This window comes from Parambassis ranga, chromosome 20, assembly GCF_900634625.1.
Source record: "Parambassis ranga chromosome 20, fParRan2.1, whole genome shotgun sequence".
Classification (NCBI taxonomy): domain Eukaryota; kingdom Metazoa; phylum Chordata; class Actinopteri; family Ambassidae; genus Parambassis; species Parambassis ranga.
The window spans coordinates 9103984-9124721 of NC_041040.1; the positions used below are offsets into that span (position 1 = coordinate 9103984).

Genomic DNA, 20738 nt, shown 5'->3' on the forward strand with positions numbered 1-20738 from the left:
AGAGAGAGAGAGAGAGATGGGGGGTAGGAGGGGTTTGGAGAGAGTTTCTCTTGCTTCATTTACATTGTCTTTTTAATCCAATGTCACTTTAGATTAATTATAATCCATGTTGCATTTTCCATGCAAATGTCCTCGATGTGGATTACTTCCAGATAGCTTTGTGCCGTGTGTGTAGTAGATGGCACATATCGCCACCATGGCTCAGGGGCCCTCTTCTTATAAATAACCATCTAAGCAAAGGCCCCAGCATGGAAATGAGCCTGTCAGACAGCCTTAGGAAAATACAGATCTCTACCTGCTACACATTAGCAAAGAAATTGGGCATTTGTCTTACAGTCAAATGTTATGTGTTCATTTCAGCTACAATTTCGAATCAAGAAAATGAGGGCAACAAAAAGCAGGCGTATGAAAACATGATCTGATGTTAAACAGTCCGTATTGGCTTGCTTATATTCAGATTTTTTTTACATGCATACATCTGTTAAATTTGCCCAGCTTGAGAGGAGAGCTGTCTAAGATGAGATTAAAATATATTAAAGATATTAGCATGTTTAATTATGAGCCTGCAGCAGTTCCTTTGTGTATGTATGTGTGTTGTCTGTGTAATGACAGCTTGTTGAACGTCTCAGACGATTTGTCAAATGTGACAAGGCCATGCTCATATTTATCTCTCATTAGAGCACAAGCTGGAGATTTAAAAGAAAGGAAGGCTAGTCATTAAAAAAACACAAACTACAAGACAGCTGCTGTTTAATAGCTTTTCCTTTTCCTCGTCCTCTCTCCATCTGACTGTGTCTCTGCCTCTCTCAATTTCACTCCGTCCCATTCTCTCTCTCTCTCTCTCTCCTCCCCTCCGGCTAGATCTGGGCCTGCTGAGTGCTTCAGTGGGAGTTTGGGGTTCAGAGTGTGTTGCTGTAATGTTATCAGGTGACCGGAGGTCAGCCTAATGCGTAACCTCGGAGCAGTAGGCCAGTAAATCATGCTGGCCGGCCCTCCCTGGCCCGCTTTGGCCAGCTCTCCCTCCTAGATTTACTGCTTCGTAACCTTAGCCAGTCTGCCAGGGCTCAGGACAGCTAAATTGAATACTAAATCCAAGCCACCCAGCCCCCCCACCCAACTCACTGCTCTTGTTTGTAGGCTATTTTTTATGTTTTCATGGAAGGAAATTACAGAAATGGAATCATCAATGGAGTTATTTTGCAGCTTGTAAAATATTACAATGGGTACAGTTTGATTGTTTTGAAATCTTTCCCCAGGATTTGATGATAGTGTTGATTTTATATAGTTGAACACATATGATTCAACAAACATGCCTGTTTCTGTGAAAATCTCATTTGGCTGGTTTGGTTTACATAAAATAATTTAACCCTTTCTGGCGCAGAGGGGCAGATTCTAAAGCTAGAATGTGTTTCGGGCCTTTCGAGTAACATTTTACCACAGATACCCCACAGCTGAGCAACGGGCGCCCCGCCATCATTTTTTCTTGTTCCTCTCAATGTTTCTTTGCACTTTTCTCCATTTGAGTGCCCACTTGCATGTATAGAAGTGTGTGTACGCGGCTCCCTAAACATCATTGACAGTTGCAAATAAAGATGGGTGGTGTGTGCATCAGTCGCTCCCCTTGCAATGCAAAAGGGGGCTTGAGTGTCATAAATCACTTTTTGATTTATCTAATCAAGCAAGGTCCTGCTCTTCGCAGACATTTGTCACTGGTGGAGGGGTTGGTGGGTGGGGGTGGGGGGGTTGCTGAAGGAGGGGGTGCAAATTCAGTTTTTTTTTCTGTCCCTCCCCTTGACTAGGCTGCAGCTGCTGGAACCCACATAAGGATAAAGGGAGGGTAAAGAATAGGGAGGAGGAAAAAAAGGACAGCCATTAAGTATGGAGTGTAGAATCAGAGACAAAGGAATAAGAAGAGAGGAGAGTCTTCTGCTCTTGCCTTTTTCTCAATCATACATCCCCCCCATTATTTTTCCTCAAATTGTCAGGCCAACAATACAAAGCTGGTTAAAAACTACAGGCTGAGAGATATTTTGATTTCGTCTCATGAATTTATGGATAGTGTTTGGATCACACTATCCGTTGTGTCTTACAGGTGATTATATCCTTGGAAGACACTTTACAATTTTGAACGCACTTCTGTGCCTCAAAACATCTTTGTTTGTTATTAACGTTCTCTGCTGGCAGGGCCTGCCATTTAAAGCCCAGCTCACTCTATGAGTGGCCATAGAGTGAGCTGCTCTCTCAACATTCAGGTTAACCAGCTGTTTTTCTCAGTGTGAGTTTCAAGTGTTGTTGAAAGCACTAGGTCAAAGACAGATCTAAACCAGAAGTACAGATCTTCATGCTGCACAGACACACACACACACACACACACACATTACACAAACATACATTTACATTCAACATGACAGTAATCAATGGTGATGTGTGGGCCCTTTCCCCCGCTGCATTGTAAATGTGTTTGCAGGCTCTTGTCCGACAATCGCCTCATCTCCTTCTGCAGGGATGTAATTTAGTTGCAAATTGACTGGAAGACGGAGGCAAAAATTGAAAGTTGAAATTAGAAATGGTTATAATAAATATGGGAGGCGGGGCGCAGGCTTTAGAAAGGTCAGGTGATATGACGGGCGCTCCCAGCCAGGACCGATCTGACCAATGGAGTGTCAGAGACCTGACATGAAGCACATAACACACACACATATATGCACATAGACACACACACAAGCCCTGCAGGGGCCATCACAAGCAGTGGAAGACGAGATTACCTCGCTCGTCTGAGCTGCAGAGCAATTCTCGGATGTTCTTGGAAATTCACATTGTGCCCTTGTGTTTTTTTTCTCCACACCCTCTCTCTCTCTCTCTCTCTTTCTTCCTTTCTTCCCTCCCTCCCTCTCTCTTGTCACTTTCCTTGACAGGCCAATATTTCAGGCTCCAGATATAGGGGATTACAAATAAAATAAGTGGAACGCCTACTTAATGCAACAGAATTAAAATGCATGAACGGGCCGGAGGAATTGATATGCGCCCAATACAAACACGAGCCACAGAATAATATGAAATACAAAATGTTTTTCTCAACCCCCCTCTCCATGTATCAGTGCTTTGATTTCCCTTTTTTTCCATTTGTGCATCTAGCGTGAAGCGTTGATTCGCAAGAGTGAGGCTCACATATTGCCTTGAGTGACCAGATGAGGGAGGGGACGCAAGAGAGGAGGAGGGGTGATGGCTTAGGGAGAGAGGGAGGAAGAGAGCAAGGAAGAAGGAGGGCAGAAGGGAGGGAGAGTTGCTGTTGCTGTGTCTTTGTGTTGTGCAGAGTGGGTAAATTGCAGTGGCAGAGTATAGCAGGGCCTGCACGGCCTGTATCTTAGGATGAGGCTAATGAAAGATTTATCAGTGGCTGCAGCATTTACTAAATACAACCAGAGGCTGATCTCTCCACACTGAGCTCTGCTGTTAACGTCTCTCACACACGCACACACACACACATAGACATACAAGTATTGCCTCTACTGTACCACCAGCCGTGACCAAGCCCTGGAAATTTAGCATCTTATAGAGAAATAGGAGTTGTTGAGGCAGCTGGGGAAATGTATATGAACTAATGAAGTGTATAATATTACCATAACATTTAATGTATGTCATGCTGTGATAATGAGCCTGCCTGAGTTTTTCCCATTTTACATGTCCTCGGGGCAGAAACACGTCAGTGTATATGAATGTGAATAATGCAGTTTGTGTTTGTATCCATGCTAATGTGGACTTGGTGTCAAATCATTTTTTAAATCATCACCTTTGTCCCACTGATTATTAAAATCGGTAGACCTAAACACATATTATTTGTGTATCTATAATACAATAATCAACAATTCAATCACTTTTAAAAACTTTGTTTTATATACTTTTATGTATTGTATGTTTTGATAAATGTGTAATTTTGCTACTTTGTTTAATTTTTTTAATTGTTAATGTGAAGCCTTTTGTCCATAACAGATTTCTTATGATATACCAAACTTAAAATTAAACAAAGACAGGCATATAAACTTTAAACATAAATACTAACTAAATGTTCAGCATTTATTTTAATGAAATTTCTCTTTTTCCTCGCCCTCTGCCAGGAGTGAATGCCGCATCCAAAGAGGTTACAGGACCGAACGTTATGGTTAAACATTCCCTCCTGCCGGATCGACAAATTGAAAGTCCACCCAAAAGGCCAAAGTCTGCTGAGGGGAAGACCTCAGCCAATGACCAGGTAAAAATAATCTGACAGTGTTGCTACACAGTCTGACTAATCTTGCAAATATTACTCTTGGCATATCAAACATATGAAGGAAAATATTTTCTAACTGCTCCCTTAAAGAATCTGAAGAATGCTCAGGGTGATTGTTGGTGGTGGTGATCTCTAAGTGTTCACCTTGCCCAAAGAAAATAGGTTATGGCACGTTGTGTGTATCTACATAACATGGACATGTGGCAATTCACATTCAGAACAAATGTTGGAATTTGTTGTTGAATGGCTAAGTTCATCTTCATAAGCACTAATGAAATGTAGCCTTCACTGTCACTGTGGGATAGGCTAATGGGAAGATGCTTAACTGTAAGAAGGAGAAATGCTAAGCAAGCATTTAGGTACTGCTGGCGCCAGCTTTCACTCAAAGGGTTAAATGCATCCCACCATTCGCTCCCTGACAGAGCTTTTTAGCATCATGCACAATAGGCCAGCCTTTGTGTTCTTAAGTGGAATACCTGCACTAGCCTTAGGCCTCTCTCTCTCTGCTTCTTTTCCCCTTTTTGCATCTCTTTAAATTATATGTGTTTTTAAATTAGATTATGAAGTATTAGCTCGTCTGGTTCTGGGCCCTCCAAAGAGGGAAGACTTAGTCATTTCAGAAATGGATTCTATTAAGACAGGTGGTAGGGCGGCAGCTATGCTCAGAGTACTCCCTGTAATGAGGGCAAGGCATAGCTTGGGAGAGTACACACCTTTGTCATCTGTAATCTCCTGATTAGAAATTCTGGCCAATGTTGTTTCTACTAATAAAATTGCATGAGTTGAGAGACTAAGTGAATTACATGAAACACGGTTGATCTAAATTTTCCGTGTAAAGGTGGGCATGTGAATTGGTGGAGAGAGGTGAATGTGTTAGGACAAGGTCAGTGTTAAGTGAACGCTACAAAAAATGACTTTGGATCTCCTGGTTATTTTAAAAAAGGAATGATTTCATTTTTATCAGGAGAGACATATTTTTACGCTTGAATATGATTGGCTGCAAGAGCAAGGACATGGTCACTGATAGGAGAAGGAGTTGCTTCTACTAATCAGCTGACTAGAGAGATATAAATGGATAGAACGCTTTATTATTGTATTGCTTATGACCAAAAACTTATACTGTTACTTTACTTCTCTTAGGTTCAGCAGTGTCCATACTGCAACTACAGCAGTAAGGATGCCAACCGTATGCAGCTCCATGTGATGTCCCAGCATTCCATGCAGCCAGTGATCCGCTGTCCACTTTGCCAGGATGTACTGAGCAACAAGATTCACTTGCAGCTGCATCTCACTCACCTTCACAGTGTGGCCCCTGACTGTGTGGAAAAGCTGATTATGACTGTAAGCAATGTTTATAAATAAGATTGTATTTACTTTTATTGTAAATTGACTGTACCCATGTCTTCTTAATCTTATATCATATTTATATCATATGTGTATTTCATATATTTTGTCTTCATAGGTTGTTGGACCTGACACAGCAACACCAAATAATATAATGCATACCCAAACTGGACAAGAGAAAAGTATGTCTTTAATGGATTCCTCTACCTCCCTCATGGATGGGTCTGCAAAGTCTCAAGGTGAGCAGAATATGGTGCTTAAATATATTTTTGTCATTACTTTATTTGTGTATATTTATCATATAAAATATTGAGGTGTATTATACTTCAAATTCTATTTTTTACTTGTAGGAAACAATTCAAAGGATGATCTGTCCAGTCAAGAAAAGAATGAATTAGACCTGCAGGGTGAGGAACTGAAGCCCCCCAAGGAGGCCTCAGAGGCCCCTGACTGGAAGAGAGCCAGTGGGTTAGGACATGACAGCAAGTCCCCTGATAACCTACAGGAACATCTCAGTGAGTTCCAACGACTACAACAGCAACAGCAGCAGCTCTCAGTATCTGATCGCCATGTCTACAAATATCGCTGCAACCAATGCAGCCTGGCCTTCAAGACAATGCAGAAGCTTCAGATACATTCTCAGTATCATGCCATTAGAGCAGCCACTATGTGCAGCCTTTGCCAGCGCAGCTTCAGGACATTCCTGGCTCTCAGGAAGCATTTGGAAAATGGACATCCAGAACTTAGTGAAGCTGAGGTACAGCAACTAATAGGAAATCTGCCACTGAATGGAGATATCACTGAGAGTGAGGCCAGGGCCTTAGAGGAAGCTCAGGCCTTTGAACATGACTTGGACAAAGATGATGAAATGGACCAGGAAGAGAAGCCCAGTCCTACTGGTAGTGACAGCAGCTCTCTGCTGGATGACATGGGAGCAGAACCAAAGCGAACGCTACCATTTAGAAAAGGGCCCAACTTCACAATGGAGAAATTTTTGGATCCATCTCGACCTTATAAGTGCACAGTGTGTAAGGAGTCCTTCACTCAGAAGAATATACTACTAGTCCACTATAATTCTGTTTCCCATCTGCACAAATTGAAGAAGGTCCTTCAAGAGGCATCTAGCCCAGTACCACAAGAGACAAGCAACAGCATTGACAACAAACCATTTAAATGTAACATTTGCAATGTTGCCTACAGCCAAAGTTCAACACTTGAAATTCATATGAGGTCAGTGCTCCACCAGACCAAAGCCAGAACAGCCAAAACTGACACGAGCAGCAGCAGCAGCAGTGCCACTGGGGCTAGTGGTCCAGTGCCTGCAAAGAGCCCAGGCCCAAGTGCACAAGGGAACACTAGCAACTCAGACACTGCTAGAAGTGGAACCCCCTCTTCTAACAAAGAAAACACTGTGGAACCCAAAGAATCTAACAGCAACAACACAAAGCAAAAAACTACTGACCACGTTTCAGCACAGGCAAGCAGCCACCAGTCAGCACAGTCTGCCCAACTGCAGCTCCAGCTTCAGCATGAACTCCAGCAACAGGCTGCCTTCTTTCAGCCTCAGTTCCTTAATCCAGCTTTCTTCCCCCATTTTCCAATGACCCCAGAAGCTCTGCTGCAGTTTCAGCAACCGCAGTTCCTTTTCCCATTTTACATACCAGGAGCAGAGTTCAACCTTAGCCCAGAACTTGCTCTACACTCTGCAGCAGCCTTTGGAATGCCTGGCCTTGCTGGATCATTCTTAGAGGACATGAAGCAGCAAATGCAACAGCAGCACCAGTTGCAGCAGGCCCAGGCCCAACAACAGGCCCAGCAAGCCAGTCAGACTCAGTCACAAATTCAGCAGCAGAAAACCCAGCAACTGCAGAACCACAAAACCAAAATTGAGTCTAGCAGTGTGTCAGTTTCCGAAATACAGATGTCAAGAGAGGCTGAGGACCACCTAGAAAAACAAGAAAACAGAGCAAAGATGGAGAATGGCGGTGAGGCTTTAAATGATGGAGGCAAAGACAACAAAGACCACAAAAAGTCAAAGTTCCCAGAGCCATTGATTCCCCCACCACGTATTGTATCAGGAGCAAGGGGTAATGCAGCAAAAGCATTGTTAGAGAACTTTGGATTTGAACTGGTCATCCAGTATAATGAGAACCGACAAAAAATTCACAAGAAAAATAAAGATGGAGTTGAACAAATGGAACTGAATACTGACAAGCTTGAGTGTGGAATGTGTGGAAAGCTCTTCTCCAACATGCTCATTCTCAAAAGCCACCAGGAACATGTGCACAGCCACTTTTTCCCATATGTGGAGCTTGAAAAGTTTGCCCAGCAGTACAGAGAGGCCTATGACAAACTCTATCCAATAAACCCTGCTTCACCTGAGCCTCCTCCACCACCGCCCCCACCACCTCCTCCACCACCCCCGCCAGCTCCAGCTCCAGTGACGGCTCCTCAGCCTCCTTCTACATCAGTGGCCAAGCCCCAAACCCCAGTGCCACCTCCAGTTCCTGTTTCACATCAGGCGGCACACCAACCAACTCACCAGGCACAGCCGACCCAGGCACCACCCCCTCCTCCAACACCTACTGCCCCTCCTGTACCACCTCAAGTACAGCTTCCTGTTCCTTTAGATTTGCCCCTTTTCCCACCTCTGATGATGCAGTCCGTCCAGCACCCAGGACTGCCCCCACAGTTGGCCCTACAGCTGCCTACTATGGACTCTCTGTCTACTGATCTTACACAGCTTTGCCAGCAACAGTTGGGTCTTGATCCAAACTTCCTTCGCCAGTCTCAGTTTAAGCGACCACGCACACGTATCACTGATGACCAGCTTAAGATCCTTCGTGCAAACTTTGACATTAACAATTCCCCCAATGAAGAGCAAATTCAGGAGATGTCAGAGAAGTCTGGCCTGCCCCAAAAAGTCATAAAGCACTGGTTCCGTAACACCCTCTTCAAAGAAAGGCAACGAAGTAAAGACTCCCCCTACAATTTTAGTATTCCCCCCATGACTACATTGGAAGATATACGATTGGAGGCCCAACTTAATGCTCACGATTACAGAACTGACTCAGCTATGAACAAGAGGTCTTCCAGGACCAGATTCACTGATTACCAGCTGAGGGTACTTCAGGATTTCTTTGATACTAATGCCTACCCAAAGGATGATGAAATTGAGCAACTATCCACTGTGCTCAACCTACCAACTCGAGTCATTGTGGTTTGGTTCCAGAATGCCCGCCAGAAAGCTCGCAAGAGCTACGAGAACCAGGCTGATTCAAAAGACAATGAGAAGAAAGAGCTGACCAATGAACGATACATCAGAACCAGCAACATGCAGTACCAGTGCAAAAAGTGCAACATTGTTTTCCCACGCATCTTTGACCTTATCACTCACCAGAAAAAGCAATGTTATAAAGATGAAGATGAGGAATGCAATGAGGACAGCCTCTTGGATGACAACATGGATTTTGCTGACCCAGGGCCAATTAAGATGCTTCAGTTACCTTTAGAGTCACTTAAACATCACCAACCAGGAACTGCTACCAGTTCCGGCTCAAGCTCCCCTGTGATGGCCTCTCCTCGTGCTACCATGGGGAAAACTTCACCCAAACCAGACAATGCCCCTGAAACTGAGGCTAAACAAACTGAGACTGCTCCATCACCAGTGATTAAGTCATTGCCAGAACCAAGACCCTCTAAGGCTTGCACACCTCAGCCACCTCCTCAAAAAACTCCCCAGCCACAAATCTCAAGACCCCACTCACAGCCACAGGCAGCTGCAGTGGCCTCAAGTCCACTCTCACTTGCCCTTTCCTCACTCACAAACAGCCTCCCCCACCAAATGCTTCAGTACCAGTGTGACCAGTGCAAAATTGCATTCCCCACGGTGGAGCTGTGGCAGGAGCACCAACATATGCATTTCCTGGCTGCTCAAAACCAGTTCCTTCACTCTCAGTTCCTTGAAAGGCCCATTGACATGCCCTATATGATATTTGACCCCAACAACCCCCTTATGGCTAGCCAGCTCTTATCTGGAGGCCTCTCCCAACTCCCCTCTCAGAGTAGCTCTGGAATGGCCTCTGCTGCAGGTTCTGGGGGAATGAAGAGAAAACTGGATGAAAAGGAGGAAAGTGTGAATGAAAAAGATGGTGGAAACAGTAGTGAAGAGCAACACAGAGATAAACGGTTGAGGACCACCATCACACCAGAACAATTGGAGATTCTTTACGACAAATACCTACTTGACTCTAACCCAACCAGGAAGATGTTGGACCACATTGCACGAGAGGTTGGCTTGAAAAAGAGAGTGGTGCAGGTATGGTTCCAAAACACTCGTGCAAGAGAGAGAAAGGGACAGTTCAGGGCTATAGGGCCCTCCCAGTCCCACAAGAAATGTCCCTTTTGTAGAGCACTGTTCAAGGCTAAATCTGCCCTAGATAGCCACATAAGATCTCGACACTGGCATGAGGCTAAGCAAGCAGGCTTTAGCTTGCCACCAAGCCCAATGATGAATCAAGACAACGATAGAGGTGAAAGCCCAAATAAGCATAATTTCTTTGACTACCCACAGCTGCCTACCAAGACTGAGCCAAATGAGTATGACCTGCCTGCAGCATCCTCAACCCCAGTCAAACCATCTGAGGCGCAAGTAAAAAACTTCTTAAGCCCTTCATCCTTAAAAGCTGAAAACTGTGATGAAACTGAAGGGCCTAATATGAATTCAGCAGAAGTGTCATCTTATGATCTCAGTAAGATGGACTTTGATGAGACATCATCAATTAACACAGCCATTAGCGATGCTACAACTGGAGATGAGTATAATAACAATGAAGTTGAGAGCTTCACTGCTAATGGAGGAGATAAGCTAAATGACAGCAAAAGTGGCCTGGCACCAAATTCTGATAGTGGCAATGAAAGGTTCCAATTCAGTATGGTGAGCCCTGCTCTCAGCTTCTCTGGAAAAGACTGTGACTCGTATTTTAGCTCCAGAGATGATGACATGGATGAAAACAATGACAGAAGTGAATCATCAAGCCTTGCTGATCCCAGTTCGCCTAGTCCCTTTGGGGCAGGTAACCCTTTCGGCAAGTCTGGGAAAGGTAACAACGGTGGCGACAGACCAGGCCACAAGCGATTCAGGACCCAGATGAGTAACTTGCAACTGAAAGTACTCAAAGCCTGTTTTAGTGACTATCGCACTCCTACAATGCAAGAGTGTGAAATGCTGGGCAATGAGATTGGACTTCCCAAGCGCGTTGTCCAGGTGTGGTTCCAGAATGCCCGTGCTAAAGAAAAGAAATTCAAGATGAACATTGGAAAGCCATTTATGATAAGTCAAGGCTCACCAGAGGGACCCAGGCCTGAGTGTACTTTGTGTGGTGTGAAGTACACTGCCCGGATGTCTGTCCGAGATCACATCTTCTCCAAACAGCACATCGCCAAAGTGCAAGAAACCCTGGGAAGCCAGGTGGATAGAGAAAAGGACTACCTAGCACCAACCACTGTCCGTCAGCTGATGGCCCAGCAAGAGCTGGACCGCATGAAGAAAGCTGGTGAGGGACTCAGCCTGCCTGGCCAGCAGCAACAGACTTCAGTGGACAATAATAATGCACTTCATGGCCTCAGCCTACCCTCAGGCTACCCAGGGTTATCTGGCCTTCCACCAGTGCTACTTCCTGGGGTCAATGGGCCTTCATCACTTCCTGTTTTTCCACCCAACACACCTGGTGAGTTAGTATGACAAACACTGAAAAAAAATGTTAAAGAGACTAGAAGCTTTATGAACTGAGATTTATCATGCACTATTTTATTCTACTAGACTACTGGTTATTCTGTATCACAGTGGTGTTTGTCAAAAGTCTTATTTTTTAAAACTATTTTAAAATGAAAAATGGTGGAAGTTAGTGCATGCATAATGTCAGCTTTGAAGTTGAACTGCTAATTGCTAATTCAGAGATTTTTTTTTTACAACAAAATGTATTTATATCATGTCTTTTGTTTGAATTTGTTTCCCCCTTATTGTAGGTTTGGTATATTTATATTATAATATATTGGCAAAATGAAATTATCATAAAGCGCATGTAACAGTTTTGATCCATAACAAAATGCCAGTGACAAATTAGGCATCTTTATCTATACAAACAAATTTCCACAGTGATTTGGGGTTGAATATTTAAATATTGAACATTTCCATATTTATATACCACTGTATTTCAGCTTTAGCGTCTCCCGGTGCTGGCATGCTTGGGTTCCCTACACCAGCCACCCCCTCTCCTGCCATGTCTCTCAGCACTACCCCATCCAAGACTCTTCTGCAGACTCCTCCTCCTCCTCCTCCACCTCCTCCTCCTCCTGTTCCCTCCACACCTTTGGCAGCAGTACACCATACAGAGCAGCAAGGCAAAGACTCAGAGAGAGACAGCAGCAAGAAACTAGGAGACAAGCCACCTCAGATGAAGGTGAAGGACAGAGAGAACGAAAGCAGCTCACGCCCCGAGACCCCCAGCATGGCCAAGAAAACGGAGAAACCATGTCCAGCTTCCGGAAAATCAGGAAGTGAGACTCAACTGGATGTCGCGCAACTTCAGGCCCTTCAGAATGCTCTTGCCGCAGGTGATCCCAGCGCTTTCTTGGGAGGGCAGTTCCTGCCCTACTTTCTTCCTGGATTTCCCAACTGTTTCTCTCCCCAGCTTCCCAGAGGGGTCCAGGCAGGGGGCTACTTCCCACCACTGTGTGGAATGGAGAACCTGTTTCCTTATGGCCCAGCAGCAGTGCCACAAGCTGCAATGGCCGCCGGTCTCTCCCCAACTGCTCTCCTGCAGCAGTACCAGCAGTACCAGCAGTCCCTCCAGGATTCACTGCAGAAGCAGCAGCAGCAGCAGCAGAAGCAACTCGAGCAGCAGCAGAAACAGCAGCAGCAGAAAACATCCGCAATGAAGACACCCCAGAGCATACAGAGCACCACAACCAACTCCTTCAAACCAAAAGAAGCTAAAGATGCTAAGGGTGACAACAACAAAGGCTCTTCAACAGAAAGCACAAAAGAAGAACCGAAAACAGATACCAAAAGTACCATGGATTTTCCAGACGCTTTTATCGTACCGTCCGTCAAGCATGAGTTTATATGCAGGAAGTGCCAGATGATTTTTGCTGACGAAGATTCAGTGGTGCGTCATCAGAAGTCCTTCTGTTACTTCGGACATCCTTTTACTGACCCGCAAGAGACAGTGCTTCGAAAAGCAGTGAGCAACTACACTTGTGTTGCCTGCAATGTGGTTGTTAACGGGAATGAAGCACTTGGCCAACACCTTCAGTCGAGCTTGCACAAAGAGAAAACAATCAAAGAAGCAATGAGAAATGCCAAAGAGCATACTAGATTATTACCTCACTCTGTCTGCTCCCCTACTCCTAACACCACATCTACCTCGCAGTCTGCAGCTTCTTCTAATAACACCTTTCCTCATCTCTCTCGCTTGTCCATGAAGTCCTGGCCAAATGTCCTGTTCCAGGCCACCACAGCCCGGAAAGCTGCTTCCTCCTCCCCGTCTGCCTCTCCTCCCCCTCCCCTCTCCTCACCTTCAACGGTTACCTCAACTTCCTGCAGCACCTCAGGGGTTCCAACCTCACTACCCACCGAGAGTTGTTCAGATGAGTCTGACAATGAGCTAAGCCAGAAGCTGGATGACTTAGATAACGCGTTGGAAGTCAAGGCTAAGCCGGCCTCTGGCCTAGACGCGAGCTTCAGTAGTATCAGAATGGATATGTTCAGTGTGTAGGAGTGACAAAAGGATCCCTTGCTTAAAGAAAAAAATAAGACTTTTTAAACTGCAGTTCCAAAGTTTCTCTTAACCCAAAAAATTACAGTACCAAATGATTGACTCAGGATTGTTTTTCCCATATTGATATGCTGGCAAGATATTGATTGATTTTTGTTATGGACAGAACTGTTGCAGATGCTTGACTGAGCTTATATTGTATACAAAAACATGGAGTAGGAAAAAAATCCCACAGGCTCCCTCGGGGGAGCTTGTTTCAAGCCAAAAACTCTCACGATAGCAAATTGCACCTCAGCTGGATTGTTTTCCAAATGCTAGCATGTACTGTATGGGATGACGATCCAGAACCCTCAAAGAGAATCTCTCTTAGTTTAGATAGGTGTAATTCAGTAGCTTTAAATTCTCAGGTCAGAACATACATTTCTCATTTGTTAAAGCAGCAACAAGCCTGGGTACACTTGGCTTATAACCAAAACATGTCAAGCTTTATCGGACGCATTTCCTTGATGTGTATAGAGTACCAAGAGACAATATTACTGTTACAATGGACGATGTGCATATCCTTTTAGTTTTGCCCTACAAAGACAGTATGGTTTTGCCACTGAGGGAATTTAGAATGGTGAAGTAAATGTGTATGATGCCCCTGTGTTTGCCAGTTTGTATTACAACAAGCTGTACCTATTTCCCACCCACCCCTTTTTTTCTTGTAGTATATACTAATCTGTGCCAACTCTTACCTTCTCACTTTTACCTCTGCTCACACCCTTTTCTGAAGAGGTAATAACTCTAGTTTTGATAGACTCTCTTGGATTATGTGAATATAACATTTTTCATTTGTGAATTGCTGTACTGTTACGGTACCTGCTTGTGTCTGGACTATAGTGCACTTATTTTGTTTTTAATTTGTCTTTTTATTATTTGAGTAGGCCATTTGTTAATTTAATAGATTTGTTTCTGTTTGTATGTATGTATGTTTTGTGTTTTAATTATTATTTGTGTCTATTGCAGCAGCATATTGGTCCATATTTGTTACAGGATTGATGCCTAACAATCTAGAGACCTATTTAACAATTGGTGCATCCATGAAAGCAGTACTGTATACTTGAAACTGTTAAGGTACAAGTTGGTCACAATGTTAAAAAAAAAGAAAGGTATGATCATTTGCTATACGTTTGCAAATATTGCTGCTTTAAAAGGGGGACAACAGCATTTGTGTATATTAAAAAATACATTTTCATGTACTTGTAGGAGTGAAAACAGTGTTACACCTATACGCAGCCATTTGCATAGGTTAACGTCCCTCCATCAATTCTCTGGGCACTTCTGATTATCTACAGTCAACATTTTTTTTTCCATATTTAGTGATTTCTCAACATTGCAAAGTATTACCTTACAACGTTTTGCTGCTACTGTGTAATGTTAATTTGCTTGCCATAAATTCTCTCAACTTTCTACCAGACAAAATACTGATCCATTAATTGCTTTGCTTTGCTATTTTTTTTTTTGTCTTTATTTTGCTATGGAACTAAGAATGTGAAAGCTGTCAAAGGGTGTTCAATTTTTTACGAATCACTTTCTAGTTTGGTAACCAGTGTGATTCATTCCAAAGTAACAGAAGGCTATTTGTATGAAAGAAAAAGGCTTGTGAACAAAGAAAGCTAAGCTGTTGTACATATTCGTAGTTGGCTGTGCATGGTACAAATTTATTAATATGAAGAAATGCAACAATGTATTGCTTTTGGTATTTCCTATTCTGAGATGAGCAAGTAGCATGTAATGCAACTGTTTGACAGGTTAAATCAAATCATGCTTAGTTATTGTTTCAAACAATGAAATCAAATAACATTTCCTCTTATGTTTTATTATTGTAAAGGTGTTTGTTTTTTCAAAGTTTTAAAGCAAAATGTCAGTTTTTAATTTTCTGTGTGAGCTTTTTAAATGTCATTATTTTTTGATTTTTTTAGTATTTTACATTTACTTTATTCCTGAAGACACTTTTCGATTGTGTTTCATAAGAGACATCCTGGCCTCCCAAGGTGCAATTCTGCCATTGTACAAACATGAGCGACTGTCCTGATTTCCAAAGGCTTTCACAACTCTGGCTTTTTGCCTTTTCCCCACTCTGTGGCTCAGCATTATAAGACTGAACTGTCAGCTAGCATCGTGTGCTAAGATGCTAGCATGAGACAGGACGCTTTCCACACCAAGGACTGGTAAAAGCTAACAAACCAACAAAAAGGATGGTCCAACAACATAACTGTACATAGATATTGCAACTGCACAGCAGCCAAAAAGAAAAAAAAAGAACTTTTTAAAAAAAAAAATGGATGGATTGTGTCATGTTTATGGGGACAGCCTTCAAAAGGTTGAAATTGGAATTGTTCTTCTGGATGTCAAAGGGATTTTCATGGCGCAATCATATCCTACACAATATGTACTCTTCAACATCTGGGTTACATAGGAAATGCACCCTGAGGTTTTAATAAGAAGAAGCCCCTATGGCTAAAACTTTAAATAAACTAAACCAAAAATGTTATTGATGTTTTATATATAGAGAGTAGTCGCATTAGTTTTTGTTACTGTACTGTTTGAGGTCTCAACTGTACCGTATCACGGTAATAACATGGTTTTGAAACCTTTTTTTTTATTTTGTCACAGACCTGTTGTCATAGTTGAAATGACGTTTATTGTAGATGGTATTTGAACAACTTCTGGAAATAGTTCATCAAGTATGTTTGTTGCTCATTGTTGTGATACATTAAAAACTGTATCTGCAAACCAAATTGGTGTCATCAAATATTGTTCATTCAATTCTTTACTCAACATGATTTTCGTTTTATTTTAAGTTATCAGATATAACAAAGATCCTTTTTTTTCCTCGCTTGTTATATTATGTAAGGGATAATGTGCAATTAGCCGGCCACTGCAGCAAAGCTAACCCTGACCGGGTGTTCCACACCTTCACCATCCTGAAGGGGTTATTATTGCTGCTTTAATAACTGGATTTCTGCACATTATCCAGCTTATTACACAGCTAATTCCTAAAGATCAATAATTTTACACTGAATGTTGATACGAAATGAAATTTCCTGCATGTCTTTCGCGGATCTGAATAAGCCTCCCTGCATCCGGCAGCAGTGGTTTGCGACCCAGAAATGATTTTTATCACAGAATGCCACAATTAAACAATCACAACTGAGTGTTTAACACGGCTGTGTGATAAATCATGATGTTTACGTTCTATATATATTAGAACCTGATCATTCTCCAATAGAGTTTTATTTTTTAAACACTATTGGAGAACTTTTTTTGTGTGTTCTCCAAAGGAAGGTCTCTGCCGTGTTATTAACAAAACATGTTTTGTACTGATTGTGTCAACACCACACTAGTAATTGTCATACCAGTCACTGACAGACAAAATTTCTAAATCATATAATGGGTATTTCCCGTCATTATGCTATTTGTGGTAATCTGATTCTAAGCAGATGCAGGGGATTATGTTTGGAAGTGTCCGCTAATCTGGATCTGATCAGGTGCTGCTCTCAAACCCGTGCAGTGTGTTAAAGGGCTAAAGTCCACCATAATAAATCACAAACATGGATTAACAGATGTCCGGCCACATCCGAAAGAAACAGAACATTTACTACCCCTGTAAACATACCACAGATACATGCAGCGGACTGTAAATTGTGTTTTGTGCTGCAGGACTGTACGCCGCTTTTAAATTTCTATTAAGAAGCAAAATGGATGCTAGTGTCAGACAAGAGGGTGACTTTTCAGATCTGAGGTCAACAGAAGCTGTCACATTAAAAATTGCACCTCAGGAAAACCTCAACACAATATATCACACCCTGCCAGCGAGACGTGTCCGCCACCGGTGTCAGGGTCACAGAGAAAGCCCACATTCACAAGTTGTTAAATCCATCTAATGAAATTTCACAAGGGCATCAAAATATGAAGGGGAGCTGAGGATCTCTGCACTCTGATTCGGTCGCAGCCTTTATTGTTTCGTCCACGCACGTTAAGTTCGACATTTTAAAGCTTCAAAAACAGCGTTTTTCTCCCCCCTTCCTGCCTCTTTTCTGACTTCGCCCCTCTCGCCTTTGACGAATGTGCTCAGCTCACAGGGTGCAACTGTTTTGCTGAATGGCCCGTTTCCTGTTGCTCCTGCTTAAAGCACGGGCAGTTGCAGAGTTAGCCCACCCCTCCTTCCATATTATGGGATTGAATTGCGTTTGACCTTTGTGGAGAACAATGGCTGAAGGCCTTTCATTTTTCTGGCCTTCCCAGCGCCTGGAAGAAGGACCTCTTTACACTGTGTTTTCACTGTGGTCTGCCAGCAATTTGCAAGCTGGATGACAGTGTGATCTGTGTGTGATTGTGTGCAGGGTGTATGCACAAGTGTATTGTTGTTAGCTTTTTGTGGGCCAAACAACAACAACAACAACAAAAAACCCTTAAAAACTAAATTTGGATGTGAGCGTCCTTTTGGGGCCACCCAATCTGACTACCTAACTGCACTGTCCTAGAATGAAAAGGGCCACTGAATAGAAGAGTAGTTCATAGTAGTTTAGACGCAGCTTTTGCTAAAGAGGCCACAGCAGTGAGCGGTCTTGCCCTGAATACACGATAAAAGGTTTACTGTAAATTCTAAATGGCGTTTTCTGCAACCCATACATCACTCATGACCATTAGGTTCCACCCTCGCTGCACGGTGCGCCCTTCTAGCCACAGCTTTCCAGATGATACAGTACAGAGGCTGCAGTGGAGGCAGATCTGGCTTTGAATAGCCTGCAGCCAATGGATTTTCTCTGGATAATACAATGTTTGGGACAGAGAGGCAGGGATTAGTCCAGACGGATACATCCACCACCCCCCACATGCCCAATCTAATTAGACTGGAATCAGTTTAAGATGAAAGCAAGCCCTAGCATCACCGCACTAAATACTGGAATTAGTATTCCCCGCATGGGAATTTAATGATGGAGACCGAAAATCCAATCACATTCACTCCCAGTTTAGCCCCTCATGCATTGGGGCCTGGACAATGACGAAACCAAAGAACAACAACAATGATTTGTCTGTCAATAGATATTGACCAACATCACATCTGAGGCCACTCGTGTATTGGCATTGCTATGTTGTCATCATTTAACGAGGATAAACAGCTTATCATCAGATATTTAGACAGTCTCTTTCTGATGTAAACCTTTGTGACATTCTGACTCTGCAAAGAATCACGGCAGAAATGAAGAGAAAGACGGAGCATGCCCGCCTTTATGTTTGTGGTTATTTATCCCTTAATATGTTCATGTATCATCTCTGGAATTCAAATCAATAGTAGGTATTCAGACACACACCTGTACCGCTACCGCTCTTGTAGCTGGTGAAAAAAAAGATGCTTTTAATGTGGAAAAAGCTCATCTGCCCTTTTTTTTAGTGAGAAGGCTGCATTTTCACACTAAATTCTTTAAAAATAATCAGCTCCAGAACTCATCAAAGTTATGATATCTGCGTAGAAATTGAAACTGTCAAATTATTATCACGCATACAGAATTAGGTCCTATTATGTTCCAGACTTTGAGACCAGATTTGCTGATAAAGGAGCGCGGCACACACATTTATTTGAAACATTCTTATAGTCTCTTGACTTCCTCTTGCCCTTATTATTATTATTTCCCTAGCTAAGTATATGCAGTCAAGGGAACTCTATTTTAAAACCGCTAAAATGCGAGCCATATTTCAGCGTCTGCTCGGTGATTAACGGCATACACTGGAAATAACTCCCAGCACCTGGGCTCCATCCCCACCACACAATATCTCCTACACCTGCGATTCATCCACCAAAGCATTACACCTGAGAAATCAGGGAACCATTGTCCCCCGTGCACAAAATACTCAACGTGAAATCTTATTATTTATTGCTAGCTGTATTTGGGGGTATATATGCACCAAAACAGAACCTGTTGTTTTCTGGTTAACAGGTGTAATGTAACTTTTAAACTTGTACAGCAAAACTTTTCTTGCTCACATGAGGGATTCCAGTGTACGTTTTTTTTTTTTTTTTTTGGTAAATGAGGATATAAATATTGTTTATACACTTGGCAGCACAGCATCAGTGGGGACGAAGACGCAAAAAAATAGGCAACAAAATGTACAATTCAGTGCATTCTTTAACACGGAGAATAAACATTAGCAGCGTTTTCTTTGGACTTAGCCAGGTGTTAACAAAAGCCGCACACAAACTAACATATGAAAAAGGCAATCTAATCTTTTTTTTTCTGTGTATCTTTCCTTCGGCCTTCCCGCCTTTAGTGTTTACTGCTGCAATACCTCATTTCTCAAGGTACAAAAGGAAAGAAAGAAGGTGAGGAAAATGGAGGGGGCAGGAGTGCACCTGCCTTATTATTGCATTGTGGATGAAGGATACAATCACTGCTGGCATTTCTACAAGACATGCAGCCAACTAACACGTATTTTAAAGTGAAAGAGAAGGAGGGGGAGGTGTGAGAGAGAGAGAGAGAGAAAAAGAAGAGGGAGGCCCGAGAGGAAAAGAAAAAGACATGAAGACAGACAGGCCAACAGGTTGACAGAGCCTGAGTGTCAGGGATGGAGGAGAAGAGAGAGAGAGAGAGAGAGAGATGGAACGAAAGAAAGTAGGTGATACAGACAGTGAAATGAGCAAGTGATAGAAGTAAAGTGAGAGTGAGAGCATGAGAAAGAAAGGGAGGGGCGACCTGAGAGAAATCAAACATGGGCTCAGTGCAACTGAGGTGCGTCTGCAAACGAGCATGTTATGGCAGCCCGCTGGGACTTCCCCGGCAGATCGTGCTGTTTCCCAATCTGTTCTGAGGAGCGGCACAGCCCCACATGGGGACGTGTGAAGGCGTCAAGATGGGATTGCTTAAGACAGATGAAACAAGGTGTTTTTTGATGCCATCTCGGGCGGACAAAAGCCTGATTTCCTGTTTTGCCTGTGACACAAAGGGTGCTGTGTAGTTTGCCGAACAGTTCAAGGCTTTTTGTTGTCAGGGCTGTAAATAACTAAACACATGAGAGGTGAAGTTATGGAGGGGCTGGATCCACATGATAAAAACTGAAAAAAAAAATGTGACACATTTTCTTTTTTTTTTTCTTGGCATTTATAATGCTTTAACACCTGTAACAAACAAACAGTGTTGAAGTTATTAGTTGCTCACATATTTGGAGTGCAAAGGCCTAATGATACAATCTGTAAGTTTGTTTTAAAGAAAAGTTTGAAACATCATCAGTGGAATGAGTGGAAATAATGGCCTGTGGGCTCAAGTTGTTTAAGTATCATAGAGCTATTCTGGAGTAAGTGTGTAGCC

At 42.9% G+C, this 20738-nt stretch overlaps 1 protein-coding gene across 2 annotated transcripts in view; it reads left to right on the plus strand.

Moving 5' to 3' along the window:
* The window catches only part of zfhx4 (zinc finger homeobox 4), a 75585-nt gene extending 59884 nt beyond the window's left edge, over positions 1-15701 (plus strand). For both annotated transcript variants that reach the window (XM_028432423.1, XM_028432422.1), the window contains 5 exons: positions 4116-4249; positions 5408-5608; positions 5730-5850; positions 5962-11340; positions 11831-15701. In XM_028432423.1, coding sequence (XP_028288224.1) covers positions 4116-4249; positions 5408-5608; positions 5730-5850; positions 5962-11340; positions 11831-13389 — 7394 coding nt within the window. In that variant the 3' untranslated portion in view covers positions 13390-15701. The remainder of the gene's footprint in view (positions 1-4115; positions 4250-5407; positions 5609-5729; positions 5851-5961; positions 11341-11830) is intronic.
* Positions 15702-20738: the final 5037 nt, after the last annotated feature.